The sequence below is a fragment of the Carassius carassius genome, chromosome 6, assembly GCF_963082965.1.
Source record: "Carassius carassius chromosome 6, fCarCar2.1, whole genome shotgun sequence".
Lineage (NCBI taxonomy): Eukaryota > Metazoa > Chordata > Actinopteri > Cypriniformes > Cyprinidae > Carassius > Carassius carassius.
Window position 1 is genome coordinate 26786627 of NC_081760.1, and position 20530 is coordinate 26807156.

Below are 20530 nucleotides of genomic sequence, written 5' to 3' on the forward strand. Positions count from 1 at the left end.
TATAATATTACATAAAAGTAATGTAGAGTTCAGTAGTCACAATATTTGTTTTAAGAACAATATAAATATAATAAAGATAACTGGGTGGAATAAAAAGGGTTTTGTACTATTGAAATAAAATCCAAAAGAGTCTACATGAGTAATGTTTCACACCAGGTGTTACATTTTCATATAGCTTCATACATTTTCATATACCATCTCTAAGGTCTTCCTCCATATTCCCAATCCACATCTTCTTTAGGAGGTCAGTAAAGTATATCTACAGCAACAGAGCAGCGATAGGACAGAGTTTTCACCTTGTTACAGAAGCCCCTGTGGACTAATGTCTACTGCTCTGGGCCCCATCACTAACGCCGGAGCCTAATACAGAAGCTCAGTTTTTCTAGCCCTTAAGCGAGGTAGAACGAGCCTAAACTGAGATATTCCCTCTCTCATAAGAGCTTTAAGGTGCCAAGCAAAGAAATCACTGTCATTGCAGGATAGGTCAATGACAGCACTATAGAAAGAGGAAATATACAGTTGAAAGGAAGATGTGGTACCTGGCAGTGGAGCTGCCTGAGGCACAGTGAAAAGTAAATCAACCCAGGGGAGAGTGGCACAGAACTGGAGCCGAAAGCCCGAAGGCATGTCCCTCCTCTACTCAGCTTGATCACTCCCCAAGGGACACATCCTCTATTTTTCACCAGCTCTGTTTGGCATACTCAGTAGTTTCTAGCATAAAAATATGCATGCCCTGTGTGCTGTGGAGAATGCTTTCAAGTGGAAATTTTCTTTGTTGTCTTCCACCTTTTGATAGGATATTGATGTTGAAGCACTCCCCCAGTCTTTCACTTTTATTTACCTTTCACCTTTTTCTCTCTACCTCCCTCCCCTCCCATCCATCGTTTATCAAATTCTCACATTTCACTTCCAAACTCAAGTCATGAAATGAAGTCAGCTTTTTTTGATTAGCGTATTCCGTGTTTGGTTCTTCAGTTCCACCCCTGTAATCTGAATGATGGCAAGTGGGAGATAAAGCAGGATTAGACCTCCACCAGAGTCACGGTGCCTGTGTTTCTTGTTTATTTTTATTTTTTATTTCTCTCTCTCTCTCCATCACATCTTCTTTTTGCTACAGGATAAGTCTTTGTACCACCTGGTGAGCAACGGTTGCATGGACTGTAGCCCAGGCGATAAGCGGATTTTCATGAACAAGTGCGACCCCGAGTCTGAAACACAACAGTGGATCTTCCAGAAAGTCAACACCACCGTTCTGGACAAATTCAACGGCGACGCCAGCTCATAGGACCTAGGGTTGTGGTCAAGCCGATCATCTGGCTTCCACATATACACACACCTCCCACAATCCTTAATGTGGGCCTGGATGTTCTTAATGTCTGGCTCTAGGTTCCTCTCAAGGTTCTGCAGCAGACTGAGAAAGTGCAGGCTCTTGAAAGAGGGGACAAGAAACACAGAGTGACACGAGGCTGGTGGAAACACATCCACAATGAGCACCTTGCTGGTCGAGGAGAATACAAACAGCCTGGACTCTCTAGTAGGGGTCTAACTTGGGCCCCAAGTTGCTACCTATACATTAAAAAACAGTGCAGCTTTAGGACTTTGGAAGTGAAAGAGTCCAGTGAAAGAATGTTCTGTACCGGTCCTTGAAGATTGCATGGGGGATTTTTATTATTTCTTTTTTATTTATTTATTTTTGTAACACTATTTATTTTTCTCTGGGATCGTTTTGACTGTATATTTATTTAAATTTATTTGGTGCCTTCTCCAGATTTAAGTTATGTATATTGAGCTCTTGTACCTGTTAGAGTATCACTTGGGTCGAGGCATTGGGATGATCTAATTAAATGAAATCTTTGACATTTTTAAATGGAATCTATCTTGTTACAGAGTTTCTCGTCTATAAATAAAGCAGAAAATGAGTGGATATGTGTCTGTTGCCTGTGTGGTGTCTTTGTTATGCTTATAGATGGTGGTTTGGCTCCCTCTGGTGTTGAGCCATTTTCGTGTTCGCTATCACTCAACTGAACCTCGAGTCACTCGTTAAGTTCTGACATTACACTACTTGATAACAAAAGCTGATGTATATATAGTTTGCTAACTGATTTTTTTACTTACATGTTAATGAGATTTTAGTGACAGCACCAATTAACATTATAAATGTCATCCCTGCAAGGTAGAAATGTGCCATTTCCTCCATGAATAAAGGACAGTTTAATGTAGATTGCTGTTTTTATGGTATTTGGTAGCCTGTCTTACCCACTCAATTTGAACACAGGCTAAATACATTGCAGATCATTTTAATTTGTATATTTCCATGACATCGATCTGCAAATATGTAGGCTACAGGTAAAGTTTTTTTGTTGTTGTTGTTTTGTTTTTTGGTGGGTTGCTGTAAGGTGCTTTATATTATAAAGGGCTATAGGGGCCTCAAACAGGGAAGTTGTCACAAGTCCTATACTACAACTATTATTTATTTTATGGTCCAGACCAATTGCACGTGGATATCAAATACCCATGTCAAAATGTTTTTAACATTAGAATATTTTTCTGAATTCTGTTTTGTAAATTAAAATCATGTTTTTTGCTCTTTGTTGGGAAAACAGCTCTTTGTATGGGCATGATAAAACCACAATGACATACCTTGAAACAAGCTCCAGAGGGCTCCAGCACTCCAGGAATTGAGTTTGACACCGTCTGTAAATCTGAGATGTGTTTCCATTCTTGAACACTAGGGGAAGCTTAACTTTTACAAATGTGTTCTTATCGTACGGCAAGTGATTTATCACTAATACAATCAAGTTTAACGTTAAAAACTCAGTGTATTTCACAAAGATTTGTGCTATGTGAATTGTTCTCTTGTTGTTATATCTCACTAGGATATATTTATATATTTTCATTAGGAAACACTGTGACGTAGTTGTCGTGGCCGAGTGGTTAAGGCGATGGACTAGAAATCCATTGGGGTCTCCCCGCGCAGGTTCGAATCCTGCCGACAACGACCCTTTTGTTCTCCAGGAAAGGTTTGAGAATGGACAACTACACACTACAAACACGCATAAAATGTGTTTAAAAACTACAAACATGGCGGATATACGCGACCGACGGACAGGTAGAGATTTAATGTTTAACAGGTTATATTTCATTAAGGTTATAAAACATTTATATTATAACATTGTAATATTTATATATAATAAATATTTATATTATAAAATAAATAAAATAAAAACGCTGCCTCAAGAAGTAGCTCGTTGATCTGCCAGTCGCAGGTCTTTCATGTGGAGAACTCTGCTCATATTTTCTGCATAATGATGCATTTAAATGGATGATTTATGTGTGATGGATGTTTATAAAAGTTCACAATGCTGTTCCAGATGAAATTTTAGCCATTATAATGTGCACAGATCCACACTTAAAAAAATTGACCTGAAATAGTAGACCATCCGGGGACTTTTGGTATACTATTTTCGGCATACTATTCTACTAATCTCACATACTATTTATATGGATATGAACATTGAAACGCAAGGCCGGTTCTTACTTGTGAATTCAGTTCACTGGAAACTCGTACTAAATGGTTAATTGAATTAGTGAGTTGTCGACTAGAGAACAGCTGCAATCGGATCATTCTGATCTGTAAATCTGATCTGTGACTTTATGAACTACTTTACTTCTAAAATCGATACTATTAGAGATAAAATTGTAACGATTCAGCCGTCAGTTACAGTATCGCATCAGACAGTGCACTATAGACCCCCTGAGGAACAGTTCCACTCATTCTATACTATAGGAGAGGAAGAATTGTATAAACTTGTTAAATCATCTAAACCAACAACACGTATGTTAGACCCTATACCATCTAAGCTTCCAGAAGTCATAGATCCTCTTCTGACTATTATTAATTCCTCATTGTCATTAGGATATGTCCCCAAAACCTTCAAACTGGCTGTTATTAAGCCTCTCATCAAAAAACCACAACTTGACCCCAAAGAACTAGTTAATTATAGACCAATCTCGAATCTCCCTTTTCGGTCCAAGATACTAGAAAAGGTGGTATTACTCACAATTATACTCCTTTTTAGAGAAAAATGGTATGTTAGGATTTCCAGTCAGGATTTAGACCGTATCATAGTACTGAAACTGCTCTCCTTAGAGTTACAAATTACCTGCTCTTATCATCTGATCGTGGTTGTATCTCTCTATTAGTTTTATTGGATCTTAGTGCTGCGTTTGACACAATTGACCACAACATTCTTTTGCATAGACTTGAACACTTTGTTGGCATTCATGGTGGTGCATTAGCATGGTTTAAATTGTACTTATATCAAGTACAATTTATATCGTAGCAGTGAATCAAGATGTATCATATCGATCACAAGTGCAGTATGGAGTACCTCAAGGCTCAATACTAGGGCCGCTACTCTTCACGCTTCCCACATGGAAAAAACCTACATAAACATATATGTTTCAATATAGGTTTTGATATAGGTTTTTAATATATGTGACATATATAAAATTGTCCGTTTTCCTATATGTACATATATGGACATATATGCACACATATATTTACACATATATTTACATATATGTACACATATCTACACATATATGTACACATATCTACACATATATATGTGCATACATATACCTATATAGGTACATATATGCACGTATATATGCACCTACTTGTATATGTTCACCTAAATTAAAATCCATAGCTGCTAGGCAACATAAATAAAAGTTAAAAATGTAGAAATGTACATTATGTATTTACAAGAACAATCAAATAGTACAACAACAAAAATAAGACAAAAAACTGAACAGAAAAAAAAATATATTTATTATTCTTTGAAGGTCTGTCATGACGCACCTCATCATCCTCCTCCTCCTCCGCCGCCTCCTCCTCTTCCTCTTCCTTCCTGCACTATCCAATGCCGTTTGATAGGGTGTCCGAGATTTTTATTTTTTCCTTTTTTTAGTCACACAAATTTTTTAGAGGATAGCATTTTCGTCCACACGGATCTGGCGTTTTGGAAGAGTGAAACTGAATGTTTTGAAACCGGGTCCCAGAGTGGATATATTTGAAAACGCCGTCTTTGCGTTTCGTCTTACATTTTCTGAAAATATGACTTCATCAGCCCACGTCTCGCCCCTAGTCAAACACCACTACATCACGTAACAGCAACAAAAACATGAACAAACACGCTAACATTAACACGGATTAATAAATGTATTGTTCCATGTTCGTTTGTGTACCACGCGCAAGGTGTATCAGCAAATCCATGTCTTCTTCTCCGTTTTAAGTCTATCTCTGTGGCAGAATTACAGCGCCACATGCTGGTCTGGTATGTATACTACATCGGTTTCGTGTGGACGCGGATATTTCTTGAGACGAGGGAAAAAAAGATCGGGGGTCCATCCCCGTGTGGACGGGACCGAAGAAGTAATGGGTACTTACGGTTATGGATAGAAATGTAGCGGAGTAAAGAGTACAATATTTGCCTCTCAAATGTACTTGAGTAAAGTCATGAGTACTCCCCAAAAATGATACTCGAGTAAAGATCCCTCAAAATTGTACTTAAGTACTGTACTCAAGTAAACGTACTCCGTTACTGTTTGGCTCTGTTTATCATGTTAATATATTGCCATAGTTAAATTCCATAACATGCCAACTATACATGTGATACCAATTTCACATGTTCGCACATACATAAGTTCTTGCATAATTTTTCTTGTTAATTTTTAGTTTTTGCCTTGATAATAGAAAATATGAGCTAGGCATCATGTATGACAGTCATAAATGAGATATGAGCTACAAAATGACCAGATCCTGCCATTAGCTATATAGAAGACATATCTTGTATGTATAGGGCTTATATGTGGATATGAAGAAGCAATACAGGAGACCTATATTTCCTGTATATGCACATATATGCACCTCAATTTTGCCTATATGTGGTATACGCATATATGCAGCATTTATATTATCATATATGTGCATATATGCAGCATATATGTGCATATATACACTGCATATAGGTTTCATATATGCGCATATATCCACATATAGGTTCTTTCCATGTGGGTTTATATGTTACCCTTGTGAGATATCATCAGGAAACATGGTGTTATCTTTCACTGTTGATAATACTCAGATTTTACGTATTTAGATAATAGGCTACGCTGATGATACTCAGCTCTATATTTCGGCCGGTGAAACACACCAATTTTGAAAACTAATGGAATGCATAGTCGATAAAAAACTGAGGTGTTAATTATACGACCTAAAAACTCTGCATGTAACCTAGAACACTGTCTAAGACTTGATGGCTGCTCTGTCAATGGGCTAGTTGCATATCTCCGCCATCTTGTTTTTCCGGTCTTGCAAGTGTGTGCGTATATATTTCCGGTTGTGCTAAACGTCTGTGCTGAGAACTGGAGAAATCCAAATATTACCTTCTATATGTTTACAGGATTTATAATATCACTTCAAATGCAAATAAGATATACACTGCTATTATTACTATGCTATAAATGTTAACTGAGCCAGTGGATTTTAAACTTGTGTATGTTTGGGTCTGGTGAATGAATTTAATACACTTGTTCCCTACTGTTCACGAAATGAAAGTTGAACTCATGGTGTGTATACACAGCTAAATAGTGTATTTTTATCTTACCAATTATGTAAATGTACAAATTACTTATTTCTCGAAAATGTTTGTATTACATTGATTTTTTTAAATGAAATATTTACCTCGTGAGACGTGGGCTGCGATTTATCTTCAAGTATCCATTTCTCAATTGTGCACATACATCAGTTTGTTTCATCATTTTCACAGTTTGTTTCACCATTTTCACAACATATTTTATTATTTTACACAATTAACTAATAAATGACTAATTTTAATATCTGTTTTATCTGATAATTAATGCAAAAGAATAACAATATGCCCTGCTCGGATGATTTATGTCAGTCAGATAATGATTTATGCTGCAGATCTTTCACAAAACAAATAAACACTGATAACAACACACATGAATGCAAACAGCGATCTTTTAATTAATGCAAACCTACCATAATTACATTACGTTTAATTGTACAGTTACAGTTATAAATTATGTTATCAAATAAAGTTAATAAAACATGCTTTATCAGAAATATATGTGCGTCTTGTTTGACAGCCCAGATAGCACACGTACGTCGCGGAGACGTCTGTGCGACGTTGTCTTTTGCATCTGGCAGATGTATATTTTAGGGCGTTTGCTCATCTGGCATATGTCGCCGAGACGTCCCTGCCAGCTGTTAAGATGACGCCCAGCCGATGTGTTCCAGACGTAAATGAATTAGAACGTCTAGAATTAGCTCTTTAAACGATGTTAATCAGATGTTCATACGTCTGCCTGATGTCTGATTGATGTAGGACAGACGTCGTTTTATCAAAACTTTCCCCTCCCATTTAATTAAAATAATATTATTTTAATAAAATACTCTTGCGAGGTTTTAAATAATCTTCCGTCATACATGTTACAATTACCAAACATAATAATGAACAAATAAACCAAACGATCAACTAAAGAACATACATTTGTTGATTTTATTAAATATATATAACAGGCAAAAAAAAAAAACATTTAATTTATACAAAACAAGTTTATGCAAACAACAATACACTATTTGTAACATATACAGGCATTCAAAAAAATAAAAAAGTTAAATCCTCCCTGGGGCCAAGCGTAGGAAATCTTTTATAAATTTTTCCGCGTCTGCTCGGTTGGAGACAGAAGGACGGGGTTCCTCATAGCTGAAGCTGTATATTAAAAGAAACAATTACAAAAATGTAAAAATATACTTACATTGAAATGAACGTTAGATATTTTTTTCTTTATCTGGTTCGTCTGTATAAATCGGACAAAGTTATCTAAATAGCATAAAGAACAAATAATTTAAGCTGCTGGACGCCAACATAAAAAAAAAACAAGAAGACAGCACGTGAACTATGCACGTGATTTAGGGTGCGCGCCTCAAAGCTCTTCCCGCGTTATTCAGCCTAACCATGTGCCGTGCAGAATACACGTCTAGATTAGTTGCAAGAGAAGATTTGCTTAAGGTACGTGTAGATTTTAAAACTAATCGCGTTGTGCCAGCGATCGGTTTTATAATAACTTCCAAATTACGTTGTGTATGATGACTATCACCTGTTTGTTAATCAGCGAGTAACGTTATACCAAGTTGTTTCGCGTGCGTATTGGTTTTTGGTTCATTAATTCTATTGTTTGTATTTGTGTAACATTATTGAACTTACCTATTAGGAGTGCTCCGATGTGTGTTTTTCGGATCCCTCTCTTGTCTCCCCTCCCGCACCAGTTCAACTGCCGGGCGACGTCAGTGGAGAACACCTTGGAGCAAATCCTCCATACTGTTTTCTTCATGCTCGGCCCGCCACTGATGGATAATCTGTTCACCTTCAACAGGTACATTTTGAAGTAATATTTTAGCATTAAATTGACCTGTATTCTATACACATCTAGTTAAAAGATTGGAACAATTAAGATTTTTTTGTTTGTTTGTTTTGAAAGAAGCCTAGTCAGAAACCTTGATCTTACATAACAGTCAGAACAAAATCAGCTCTTCAAGTATTGCATATTTGAGTGGTTTGTGTTTGAAAGAAGAAATCCCTGTGGACTGATTAACCTGACGCTGACACTGATCCGCATAATCAACAGAAAAATAAAGCAATCTCCGCGTTGTATCTTGATGAATTTCCTCACAGAGGGACGCAAAAATGTACGGGGATGTTTCTCCATGTCTTTGATATACCACTATCCGCTGTTAAATAAAAAAATCATTGATTATATACATCTAGCCAAGTTTTGTATGTAAGTTTCCCTTATAGTAAATGCGAGCGTCAGCGTTGCAAGACAGGAAGTAAGTATGGATACACTCGCATCGCTGAAGCTCACTGGCGCCATCTTGTGCACCTAGCCCATTCTTTGTCATCAGTTAGGAACCTAGGTGTGCTATTTGATCGCAATCTTTCCTTAGAAAGCCACATTTCTAGCATTTGTAAAACTGCATTTTTCCATCTCAAAAATATATCTAAATTATGGCCTTTGCTCTCAATGTCAAATGCAGGAATGTTAATCCATGCATTTATCACCTCAAGGTTAGATTATTGTAATGCTTTATTGGGTGGTTGTTCTGCACGCTTAGTAAACAAACTACAGCTAGTCCAAAATGCAGCAGCAAGAGTTCTTACTAGAACCAGGAAGTATGACCATATTGGCCCGGTCCTGTCAACACTGCACTGGCTCCCTATCAAACATCATATAGATTTTAAAATATTGCTTATTACTTATAAAGCCCTGAATGGTTTAGCACCTCAGTATTTGAATGAGCTCCTTTTACATTTTAATCCTCTACGTCCGCTACGTTCTCAAAACTCAGGCAATTTGATAATAACTAGAATATCAAAAAAAACTGCGGGCGGCAGATCCTTTTCCTATTTGGCGCCTAAACTCTGGAATAACCTACCTAACATTGTTCGGGAGGCAGACACACTCTTGCAGTTTAAATCTAGATTAAAGACCCATCTCTTTAACCTGGTTTACACATAACATACTAATATGCTTTTAATATCCAAATCTGTTAAAGGATTTTTAGGCTGCATTAATTAGGTAAACCGGAACTGGGAACACTTCACATAACACCCTATGTACTTGCTAAATTATTAGAAGAATGGCATCTACGCTAATATTTGTCTGTTTCTCTCTTATTCCGAGGTCACCGTAGCCACCAGATCCAGTCTGTATCCAGATCAGAGGGTCACTGCAGTCACCTGGATCCAGTACGTATCCAGACCAGATGGTGGATCAGCACCTGGAAAGGATCTCTACATCCCTGTGGCGGCTACTGGTCTGTCAGAAAGGGGAAGCTCATTTTCGGCCTACATCATAAAATTGTCTATTTATTTAAAAGTAAATTCTGCCCTACGTTCCTTTTCAAGAAAATGGTCTGTGACCCTGTCGTACCAACTAGGAGTCTTTTCAAGTGACTTGACCAGTGTCCTCTCAATGGCCAGCAGAGCTAGGCTGCTTAAACGGCCTTGGCCCATTGTGTTTCGGGTGTAGGACTTGAGTCGCTGTAAACAGGAGAAGCTCCTTTCTACACCTGCAGATGTAGCTCCAATTGTTGCCACTAATGAGAACAGTTTGTAAAGCTGAGGCATTGCACTGTCCAACTCCATGTCTTTAAGGAACACCAAGTAATCACACAGCTTTCCCCTGTTACCCTGCAAGTCCTGATCTGAATACAGGACTTGAAGTTCTGACCTCAGTCTTCCTGAATCAAAGTGATGGCCATAACTTTTCAGGACACTTTGGAAGGCCTCCTCTGGAAATACCTGTCTCATGTCATCAAATTTCTCTGGATTGACTAATTCTAAGAAGAGCATGCTTTCCAAATTTGAAAAACGTCGAGGAATCTGCTCCAAGATGTTATCAAGGATGGCCATGTACAGATTTCTGTATCGCACTTGGGGATCCTGCAATTGGGTCAGACGGCGCTTTCTCATGGGCTCATCTTGTGGGTCTGATGTGAGATCTGCTGTTTTGGCATAAATGACTTGGAAACCCCCTCTGACCTCTTTGACAAATGCAAGAAGAGATTCAATTCTGTTCTTGCAGTAAAGAACATCTATCGCCCTCTGCTGGACAATATCAAAGACCACATCAGTCTCAGAGAAGATTTGTTCATATGTGTACAACATGAACACAAACTCAAAATCCTCCAGTTTCCTCACAAAGCCTTTGGCACAATCCAGTGTATCATCATCCATTGTTGTATCTGCAATGATGTTCTCAAATGTCTGCAGGAGGCCATCATAATTGTTTGCCACAGTGCTCACTATCCATGATGTGAAATTCCATCGAGTAGGAGCGTTTCTGGGCAACCTTGAACAGCCTGTAGACTCCAGAAAAGATGTCTTCTTTGTGGATTTTGAAAAAAATGTGGCAAATCCAGAGAGTGATGCAAAAAAAATTCTGCACTCAGTCAAGCATTTAGCCCCCTGTGACAGCACCAGATTCAGTCGGTGTGCATAGCAATGCACAAACATTGCACTGGGGGCTATTGCTTTCACTTTGGCCTGCAGACCATTGAGATCTGAAGCCATGACAGCAGCCCCATCATAGGTCTGTGCCACAAGCTTGTCCTTAAAATTGTAGCCCTGCATGTTCTAATTTAATATTTCAAAAACGGACTGGGCATCTCGCCCCCCGAAACATAAAAAAATCCAATAAAGCGCTCCTGAATTTTACCTGCACTATCCACATAGCGCACAATGACAGAGAGTTGGGCACGGCAGGATATATCATTTGTTTCATCCACCTCCCATCCAAAAAAGGGAGCATCCTGAATTTCATCTCTGATCTGATGAGAAACGGTGGCTGCAAGAGCAGAGATCAAATCATTTTGAATAGTATGGGACATACCAGAAAACACAGTTGAGGACTCGAATTGTGTGGACAGGACAGAGTCATATTTAGCTAATGTTTCTGTGAACTCCCTGTAATTCTCCTTGTTGGATGATTCACTACTCTCATTATGTCCCCTAAATGACAGCTCCTGCCGGCCAAGCAAGGATGTCACATCAATAAGGTGGTTTAGGAAGGCCCTGTTTTGTTTGACTATTTCATTATGTTTAGCCACTTGAATGCAAGCACATTCATTTATTGCATGCTCAACCCTGATCCTGCCCATGCAACTTAATTTTGCACATGCACTCACATGTTCATTGCTCTTTTCATGTCTTTTATATGCCCTGTCAAAGTTAGACAGATCTCCAAACCCCACCTTTGACCAAACAACACATCCGTGAGATGGTTTCATCAAGAGGCATGGCCAACAGTACATTTTATTTGTCACAGCACTTCCAGTCAGCCAGCTAACTTTGTCATACCAGGAGAGCTGAAAAGACCTGTTATTTTTCCCTATCTTTTGCACTAAATCAATCTTAGGTGTTGATCTGCCCTGCTGTTTAATTCTAAGTTTTTCCTCGTAAGGAACACTTTCAAATGGCTTCGCCAAAATCAGGCCGACAATATTTGCACCGTCTGCCATCGTGCGCAGTTTCACCCACGACGCTAGCCTAGCCTACTAACGTTATATGAATGAATGAATGAATGAATGAATGAACGATCTAAAAAAAAATATTAAACTCTGTAAAACTGAAACAAGGAATGTGGTGTATAATTGTGTGAAATGTATGATGAAAATCAAGCAATTTCGCCAAGCAAATATCAAAGAAATAGGTTGCAGCAGTTTTTATTTCGACTGAACTTGAGAAATCCGCGATGGGACTGAGCTCGGAGTCCGGGCCAGCCCACTCCCCATTCACCCCAAAAGACGCTGAGCGTCCATGTGCAGGACATAATCGCAGCGTTTATCCAATGACCGTCTAGTTTCGAAGCGCTAAAAAAAACGGTTCAAAGCAGCCCCATTGAAGTCAATGGACGCGGGGCTTCAATAGGGAAATGCACTGTGACGCTGCGGGAATGTATGAGAAGGAAATCGAGTCAGCCGACCTGCTATATGTAACTGATTCTGAACAAACTCGTCTTTGAGATGAACGTTTTCTAACGCATTTTTAGTCAATAAAATGTTAATACAATAGTACATATTTGACCATTAATTTTGTGACATTATAAGGGAAGCCGAGCTTCCCTTGCAGTCTTAAAGAAATGAAAGACAGCGGAGACCAGGACAACTAGAGCCCCAGATACAGATCCCCTGTAAAGACCTTGTCTCAGATGACCACCAGGACAAGACCACAGGAAACAGATGATTCTTCTGCACAATCTGACTTTGCTGCAGCCTGGAATTGAACAACTGGTTTCGTCTGGTCAGAGGCGAACTGGCCCCCCAACTGAGCCTGGTTTCTCCCAAGGATTTTTTCTCCATTCTGTCACCGATGGAGTTTCGGTTCCTTGCTGCTGTCGCCTCTGGCTCATTAGTTGGGGTCACGTCATCTACAGCGATATCTTTGACTTGATTGCAAATAAATGCACAGACACTATTTAACTGAACAGAGATGACATCACTGAATCCAATGATGAACTGCCTTTAACTGTCATTTTGCATTATTGACACACTGTTTTCCTAATGAATGTTGTTCAGTCGCTTTGACGCAATGTATTTTGTTTAAAGCGCTATATAAATAAAGGTGACTTGACTTGACTTGTAAATGAATTGTTTGTTGCCATTTGCGAACCGATATAAATCCTCATTGAAAATAATCCGTTTGTTCTTGAATCAGACACCGCTTATACATGTCGGAGCACATTATATAATATAAGGAGTAACAATATGTTTTATGATATGTAGTGATATGCTTTGGAATGTAGTAAAGTAAAATTAAAAGTTACTCAAAATAAAACTACTCCAGTAAAATCATAAAAATAATTGATAATAATTCCTTACATTTATATAGCACTTTTATGGACAATAAAAGCCCTTTACAGAAGTGCTGTAAAGGATAGGATGTCTCGAGGGTGAGTAAAACAAAGTCTAATTTTAAATTTTTGGGTAAACTAACCCTTTAACCATTTGTGATGAATGCATTCAGAACACATAACATATAGACAATGAAGACACTCCCAGATTCATTTAGCAGTTGTGAGTTTAAACTGCAGCCTAATAGTAGAAGGGGAAGACAGTTGTGTGACGTTGCAAATTAGGGAAAGGCGACCAGATGTCCTGGTTTCAGGAGGTGTGTTTGGTGCAATGTCTCTGGTTTTCATAGCAATGAGTAACAGTAAGTGACTCCTGAAACTTTCAGAAGAGAGAACTGCTCTTGTCAAACAATTTCCAATTTAGCATGTAATTAATATTTTTTTTAAAGCATTGAATACATACATGTATACACACATACAGAGAGAGGGTGATTAAATTAATATTTTGTTATTTTATGAATTATCTTGAAATCTTTAACTGTAAATTCACATGTTAATGTGTATACTAGACACTAGTCAACATTTCAAACATGACAGCTCATTAATATTTTAGGCCTACGTGACATCATAAATGAGAGAAAACATAGAATTATCTGTTTTAAAAATGCATTTGTTACACATATTATTTAGGGGAGCAGCAAAAAATCTGTGTTGAAAATGTGAAAGATATGTTATGAAAAGGGCGATAGATTTAGACTTATATCAGGAGCATAGCCAGAACCCAAACACTATTGAAAAATAAGGTTTGCAACAGCGGCAACCTTCCTCCTGTTCTCTCAAGAAGCCAACACGGAAGTGACATAAACTTTAATTTGTCAGCTGGCCGCTGGAGGCCCCAATTATAGGTCTCTGCAGGGAAGTAATGGGAGTTACCACCAGATCAGGGTGTTTTTAGCCAATGATACCTGATTGGCTGACGTCATAGTGACAGTAGGTTCAGTGATGGGGTTACAATAAGGGGGATCATTTTGATTCCATGATTTAGAAACACCCAGCAGTTTGAAAACCCACAAAGTCATAAATACCCACTTTTGCTCTGCAGAGACCTAAGTCTCCTGGAGGCTGGCTGCAAAAGGGAGGAGAAACACCCGGCTGGCCCGCCCCATGCCTATTGGTTCGATTGTCTTTCATAGATATAAGCCTACATGATAGGAAATGTGTGGGTAGTTAGTGTGGAGTATGTTGCTTTTTAAACAACATACTCCATCCTACAACAACTACGCACACATTTCCTATCATGTATAAAGTCCAGGTTTATTTGACAATGGCCTTCAGCTCATCTGCATTGTTTGGTCTCTTGTTTCTCATCTTCCTCTTGACAATACCCCATAGATTCTCTATGGGGTTCAGCTCTGGTGAGTTTGCTGGCCAGTCAAGCACACCAACACCATGTTTATTTAACCAACTTTTGGTGCTTTTGGCTGTGTGGGCAGGTGCCAAATCCTGCTGGAAAATGAAATCAGCATCTTCAAAAAGCTGGTCAGCAGAGGGAAGCATGAAGTGCTCCAAAATGTATTGGTAAACGGGTGCAGTGACTTTGGTTTTCAAAAAACACAATGGACCAACACCAGCAGATGACATTCCACCCCAAATCATCAAAGACTGTGGAAACTTAACACTGGACTTCAAGCAACTTGGGCTATAAGCTTCTCCTCCCTTCCTCCAGACTCTAGGACCTTGGTTTCCAAATGAAATACAAAACTTGCTCTCATCTGAAAAGAGGACTTTGGACCACTGGGCAACAGTCCAGTTATTCTTCTCCTTAGCCCAGGTAAGACACATCTGATGTTGTCTGTGGTTCAGGAGTGGCTTAACAAGAGGAGTATGACAACTATAGCCAAATTCCTTGAAACATCTGTGTTTGGTGGCTCTTGATGCCTTGACCCAAGCCTCAGTCCAGTCCTCATTCAAATTCTTGAATTGATTTTGCTCGACAATCCTCATAAGGCTGCAGTTCTCTCGGTCAGTTGTGCATCTTTTTCTTCCACACTTTTTCCTTCCACTCAACTTTCTGTAAACATGCTTGGATACAGCACTCTGTGAGCAATGATTGTCTTCTGGACAACTGTCAGTTCAGCAGTCTTCCACATGATTGTGTAGCCTAGTGAACCAAACTGAGAAACCCTTTTGAAGGCTCGGGAAACCTTTGCAGGTGTTTTGAGTTGATTAGCTGATTGGCATGTCACCACCCAGCCGGCACATGACCGACCTTCAACGTTGAAATATGGTTGAAATAAGGTCAGTTGTTTTAATGAAACAACGTTAAAAATGTTTAATGCTAAATGGTTGAAAAAGGTTAACAAACTTTTAAATTATTTATATTAAATTATTTAAGATTATTATTATTTTAATAGCATTTTAAAATATTTTAGTCATTAAACCTACTATACAATCTAAAGGTATATGTTAAATATTATCATCATTAAAAACAATAAAACTAAATACATTTCAGTGCTTTATCACACTGAAACAGCTCCTATTGGTAGTTTTGTTTTATTACTTTGATCATTATTGGTTAATCCGGCTGTCATTCAGGAAACTGGACAATGAATCGGTTCGCGCCTTTCTACATTTAAAAATTTGACCGTTACTGTCGTCTTTCTGTGAGTGAGGCGGCTAACTGTGAGCTGCTGCTCATTATAACTGACTGCTCGGTCGGTCCCGAATTATTTAATATTTGCCTGTTAATTTAGTTTTTTATTTTGAGAGAATTTGAGTCGTGACATGTCAAAGGAGAACAAAAACTGTGAACACAAGAAGGGTCAGATGTGTTCTGCGAAGTTCTGCAAACATACTGGCAAAATGAGGTAAGAAAATCGCTCTCTTTATTATCTTTTTAAAATAGTAAAGTATAACATCTCGGTTATGTATGTAACCACGGTTCCCTGAATAGGGAACGAGATACTGCGGTGACATCAACGTATGGGAACACCCCTCGGTGTGACGAATGTCTGAAGCCCTATACCATCCCGCCAATCCTATTGGCCAAATAGCGCTTGGCACCGCCCCACGCATGCGTACGCATCGCATACCTGGGTGCCGCGCGCTATTTCGCTCAGTTTTCATGAACTGAAGAAGAATGCTATCAAGGTATGGAACGGCCGGGACCGCAGCATCTCGTTCCCTATTCAGGGAACCGTGGTTACATATACGTAACCGAGATGTTCCCTTTCATAGGTCACTTCGATGCTGCGGTGACGTCACCGTATGGGAACCATATACCATAACGCCTGATGTACCTGATAGCTGGGATCCAAGGAAGCATCTGATCAAGCGGAGAGAACCCGGGAGCCAGGAGCCGTCCTCACATCCAGACTGTAAAACTTAATAAAAGTGCTCGGTGAGGACCATCCTGCCGCAGCACAAATATCATCCATCGAAGATCCACTGAAAAAAGCTTGAGAATAAGCCACTGCTCTCGTGGAATGAGCTCTAACTCCTAAGGGGCGAAGCGAGTCCGCGCACCTCATAGGCTAAAGATATTGCCTCCACCAGCCAATGGGACATGCGTTGCTTTGTGACAGCATGGCCTTTATTCTTGTGTCCGAAACAGACAAACAGCTGGTCAGACTCACCCCATGGGGCTGTTCGATCAACATAAGTCTTTAGCGCTCTGACAGGGCAAAGACTCAGATCTCCTGACCCCGCCTCTGCAGAGGGTAAAGCCTCCAAGAGCCACTTGTTGAAAGCGAAAAGGGTTAGAAGCGACCTTAGGGACATAATTAGGCCTCGGTCACAGCAATACTTTCACAGAGCCTGGTGCAATTCCATGCACGAGGGTGAAACAGAAAGAGCCTGTAAATCCCCAACTCTCTTGAGGGAGGATAAAGCCAAAAGAAGAACTGTCTTTAGAGTCAGGATTTTATCCGGTATAGTTTCCAAGGGCTCAAACTGATGCCCTGATAAACCCTGTAACATAATGGATAAATCCCATGAAGGAACTCGCACATGGCGGAAAGACCTCAGCAATCGCGCACCCTGTATAAAACGAGAAACCAGCAGATGACGGCCCACTGAAGCACCATCTATATATACGTGGTTAGCTGAAATGGCTGCCACATAAACTTTCAGAGTGGCTGGCGTTACTCCATCAGAGAAACGGTCCTGACGGAACTCCAGTACTGAAGCCACTGGGCAGTAAACTGGATCCATATTATGAATTCCACACCAGTCCGTAAACAGTTTCCATTTGAAAGCATATAAGCGTCTCGTAGAAGCTGCTCTAGAATTCATAATAGTCTCGGTGGTTTCAACAGAAAGACCAGGACATATTAACTCACTCCGCTCAGAGGCCACGCCCACAGCTTCCATAGATCTGGCCTTGGGTGCCAAATCATTCCCTGTGCTTGCGATAGTAAATCCTGTCTGAGGGGAATCTCCCATGGAGAGCCCGCTAACAGACTGACCAGGTCTGCAAACCACGGCTGTGTGGGCCACCACGGAGCAACCAGCAGCAGCTGCTCCACTCTGTCCAGCCGTATCCTGGATAACACCGCTGGAATTAGACGAATTGGGGGAAAAGCATACAAGCTGGTTTTGGGCCAATTGTGAGCTAACGCATCCAAGCCCAGGGGGGATGGAGGGCATAGGGAGAACCACAGCGGGCAATGCGTAGTCATTCTTGACGCGAATAAGTCCACTCTTGCTTTCCAAATATCTGCCATAAGAGGCTCACCGTTTGGGGGTGCAACCTCCATTCCCCTTGCTCCAGAGTCTGTCTCGATAGCAAATCCGCTCCGAAGTTCAAACGTGCGGGGACATGAACTGCTCAGATTGACAGATATCTGAAGAATATTTCAGCGTAATCCTCCTTGATGATTCAGATACGACACAACCGCTATGTTGTCTGACCTGAGCAGTACATGATGGCCGATCAGCAGATTCGAGAAGTACTGGAGAGCTAGAAAAACCGCCAGTAATTCCAACCAGTTTATATGCCAACTACGTTGTGTCACCCTCCATACTCCGTGAGCTGGGCGCCCTTGACAAACAGCTTCCCAACCGGTCAAAGAAGCATCCGTCGTGACAGTCTCTCGGGAAGCACAAATCCCCAGCCGAACTCCAGCTAGAAGGAATTCGGTTGACATCCACTGTCTTATTGACATAACACCCCTCCGTGTCACCGAAATCGTCCGATGCGGAAGACAACTGGGTGAAATGTTCCGACTTTTCGTCCACCACTGAAAAGGGCGCATATGAAGTAAGCCCAGATGGATTACAGGGGATGCCGCTGCCATTAGACCTTAAAGTCTGAGGCACAAGCTCACCGTCACTGTGCGACCCGCTTTGAGGCGACGCACGCATGATGCGAGAAACTGAGCGCGCGGGAGAGATAGTCTTGCTGTCATCGCGCGAGAGTCCAAGTCTATTCCCAGAAAGGTTATCCATTGAGAGGGAATTAAAACACTCTTCTGGAAATTCGTGCATAAGCCCAGGCTGTTTAAATGATTCAGCACAAGATCCCGGTGAGAGTGTGCTTGAGTCTGCGATTGTGCTAACACCAGCCAATCGTCTAAGTAATTCAACACGCGAACGTCCTTGGAGCCGCAACGGGGCCAGAGCTGCGTCCATGCATTTTGAAAAAGTTCGGGGAGCCAGAGCTAAGCCAAAGGGAAGAACGCGGTCTTGATACGCTTTGCCCTCTAAAGCGAATCTGAGGAACTTCCTGTGTCTCTTGATGATCTGAATATGAAAATATGCATCCTTCAGATTGATCGTGACAAACCAGTTGTTTGGTTGAATCTGAGACAAAATAGACTTTACCGTTAACATCTTGAATTTGTTCATCCTGAGTGCAAGATTCAAACGGCGTAAATCCAAAATGGGTCGTAACCCGCCGTCTTTTTACGGTACAACAAAATAGCGGCTGTAAAAACCTGACTCCATCTGAGAGGGGTGTACTTCCTCTATAGCCCCTTTGCTCAGCAGAGCTGACATCTCCTGTCGCAGCACAGCTATTTCCTTTGGCTTCACAACCATGGGAAGAATTCCGCGGAAAGGAGGCGGGCCTTTTCGAAACTGAATGGTGTATCCGTGACGATGAGGCATCATCTTAAACTGCTTGACGGTCTCAGCGTATTTCTCCGACAGAGATTCCACTGCAGCACCGAAAAGACCGGTAGGGCTCACCGGCACATCCAGGAACTGCCTCTTTTCGGCATCGCGCATGCCGGACAGCGTCAGCCACAGATGGCGATGCAGGACCACAAGGCTGCTCATATTGCGGCCGATTCCCTGCGCGACCTTCTTTGACACCGCGAGAGTGAGATCCGCAGCCGTGCGCAGCTTCCTGAGCGACTCTGGGTCCGGGCTTCCCTCGTCCAGGGACCCCAGGAGCCGAGTTTGGAAGACATGCAGGATTGCCATCGTGTGGAGGGCAGATGCTGCATGTCCAGCCGATATGTACTCCTTCTCTGCGATGTGAGCAGTAGCTCGACATGGCCTAGAAGGCAAAGAGGTGGTCTTCCAGCCGGGAGAAGAAGCCAGGTGGGCTGAGATTGCATCCTCGACGGGAGGCGGTTGCGCGTATCCTAATTTCTCCGCCCCTTCCACCATCATCAACAGCTGGGTCCCCTGTGCATGGGCTCGGGCTGAGTAAGGGGAGCGCCATGACCGGGTGAGTTCCTCAGAGACCTCAGAGAAAAAGGGCGCGGGTCTCTGCGGGGCTTCAGCCTGACGGCCCACGCCAAGGAAGGATCCGTCCATCCATCTCTTAGACGACAGCTCCTTGGGGGCTGTCCACTCCAATTCCATATCTGCCAGCGCCTCCGTGAGGATTGCCATAAGCTCCGTATCCAACGAGGCGGGGAGGCTTCAGACGAGGCCTCGGACCACGCTCCCAGGTCGGAGGCATTCGTAGACATGGCGTCGTCCTCATCATATCCAAACGAGACCATTTTCCGCGCTTCTAGTGGAGGGCGGGAACTGACCTCAGAGTATTAGAGGGGATCTTTCACGTGAGGATGGCGTGGGCATTGGGCCGACGCCAATACCTCGACAGAATCCTTCGACAGAGCTCTCGGCA

General features: G+C 41.2%; 1 protein-coding gene and 1 non-coding gene across 3 annotated transcripts in view; both read left to right on the forward strand.

Moving 5' to 3' along the window:
* The window catches only part of LOC132142555 (polypeptide N-acetylgalactosaminyltransferase-like 6), a 189934-nt gene extending 188010 nt beyond the window's left edge, over positions 1-1924 (forward strand). For both annotated transcript variants that reach the window (XM_059552509.1, XM_059552510.1), the window contains one exon: positions 1118-1924. In XM_059552509.1, the coding sequence (XP_059408492.1) occupies positions 1118-1285 (168 nt within the window). In that variant the 3' untranslated portion in view covers positions 1286-1924. The remainder of the gene's footprint in view (positions 1-1117) is intronic.
* A 992-nt stretch (positions 1925-2916) lies between these two features.
* Positions 2917-2998, forward strand: trnas-aga (transfer RNA serine (anticodon AGA)). The gene has a single exon. It is a non-coding gene; the product is annotated as a tRNA-Ser (tRNA).
* Positions 2999-20530: the final 17532 nt, after the last annotated feature.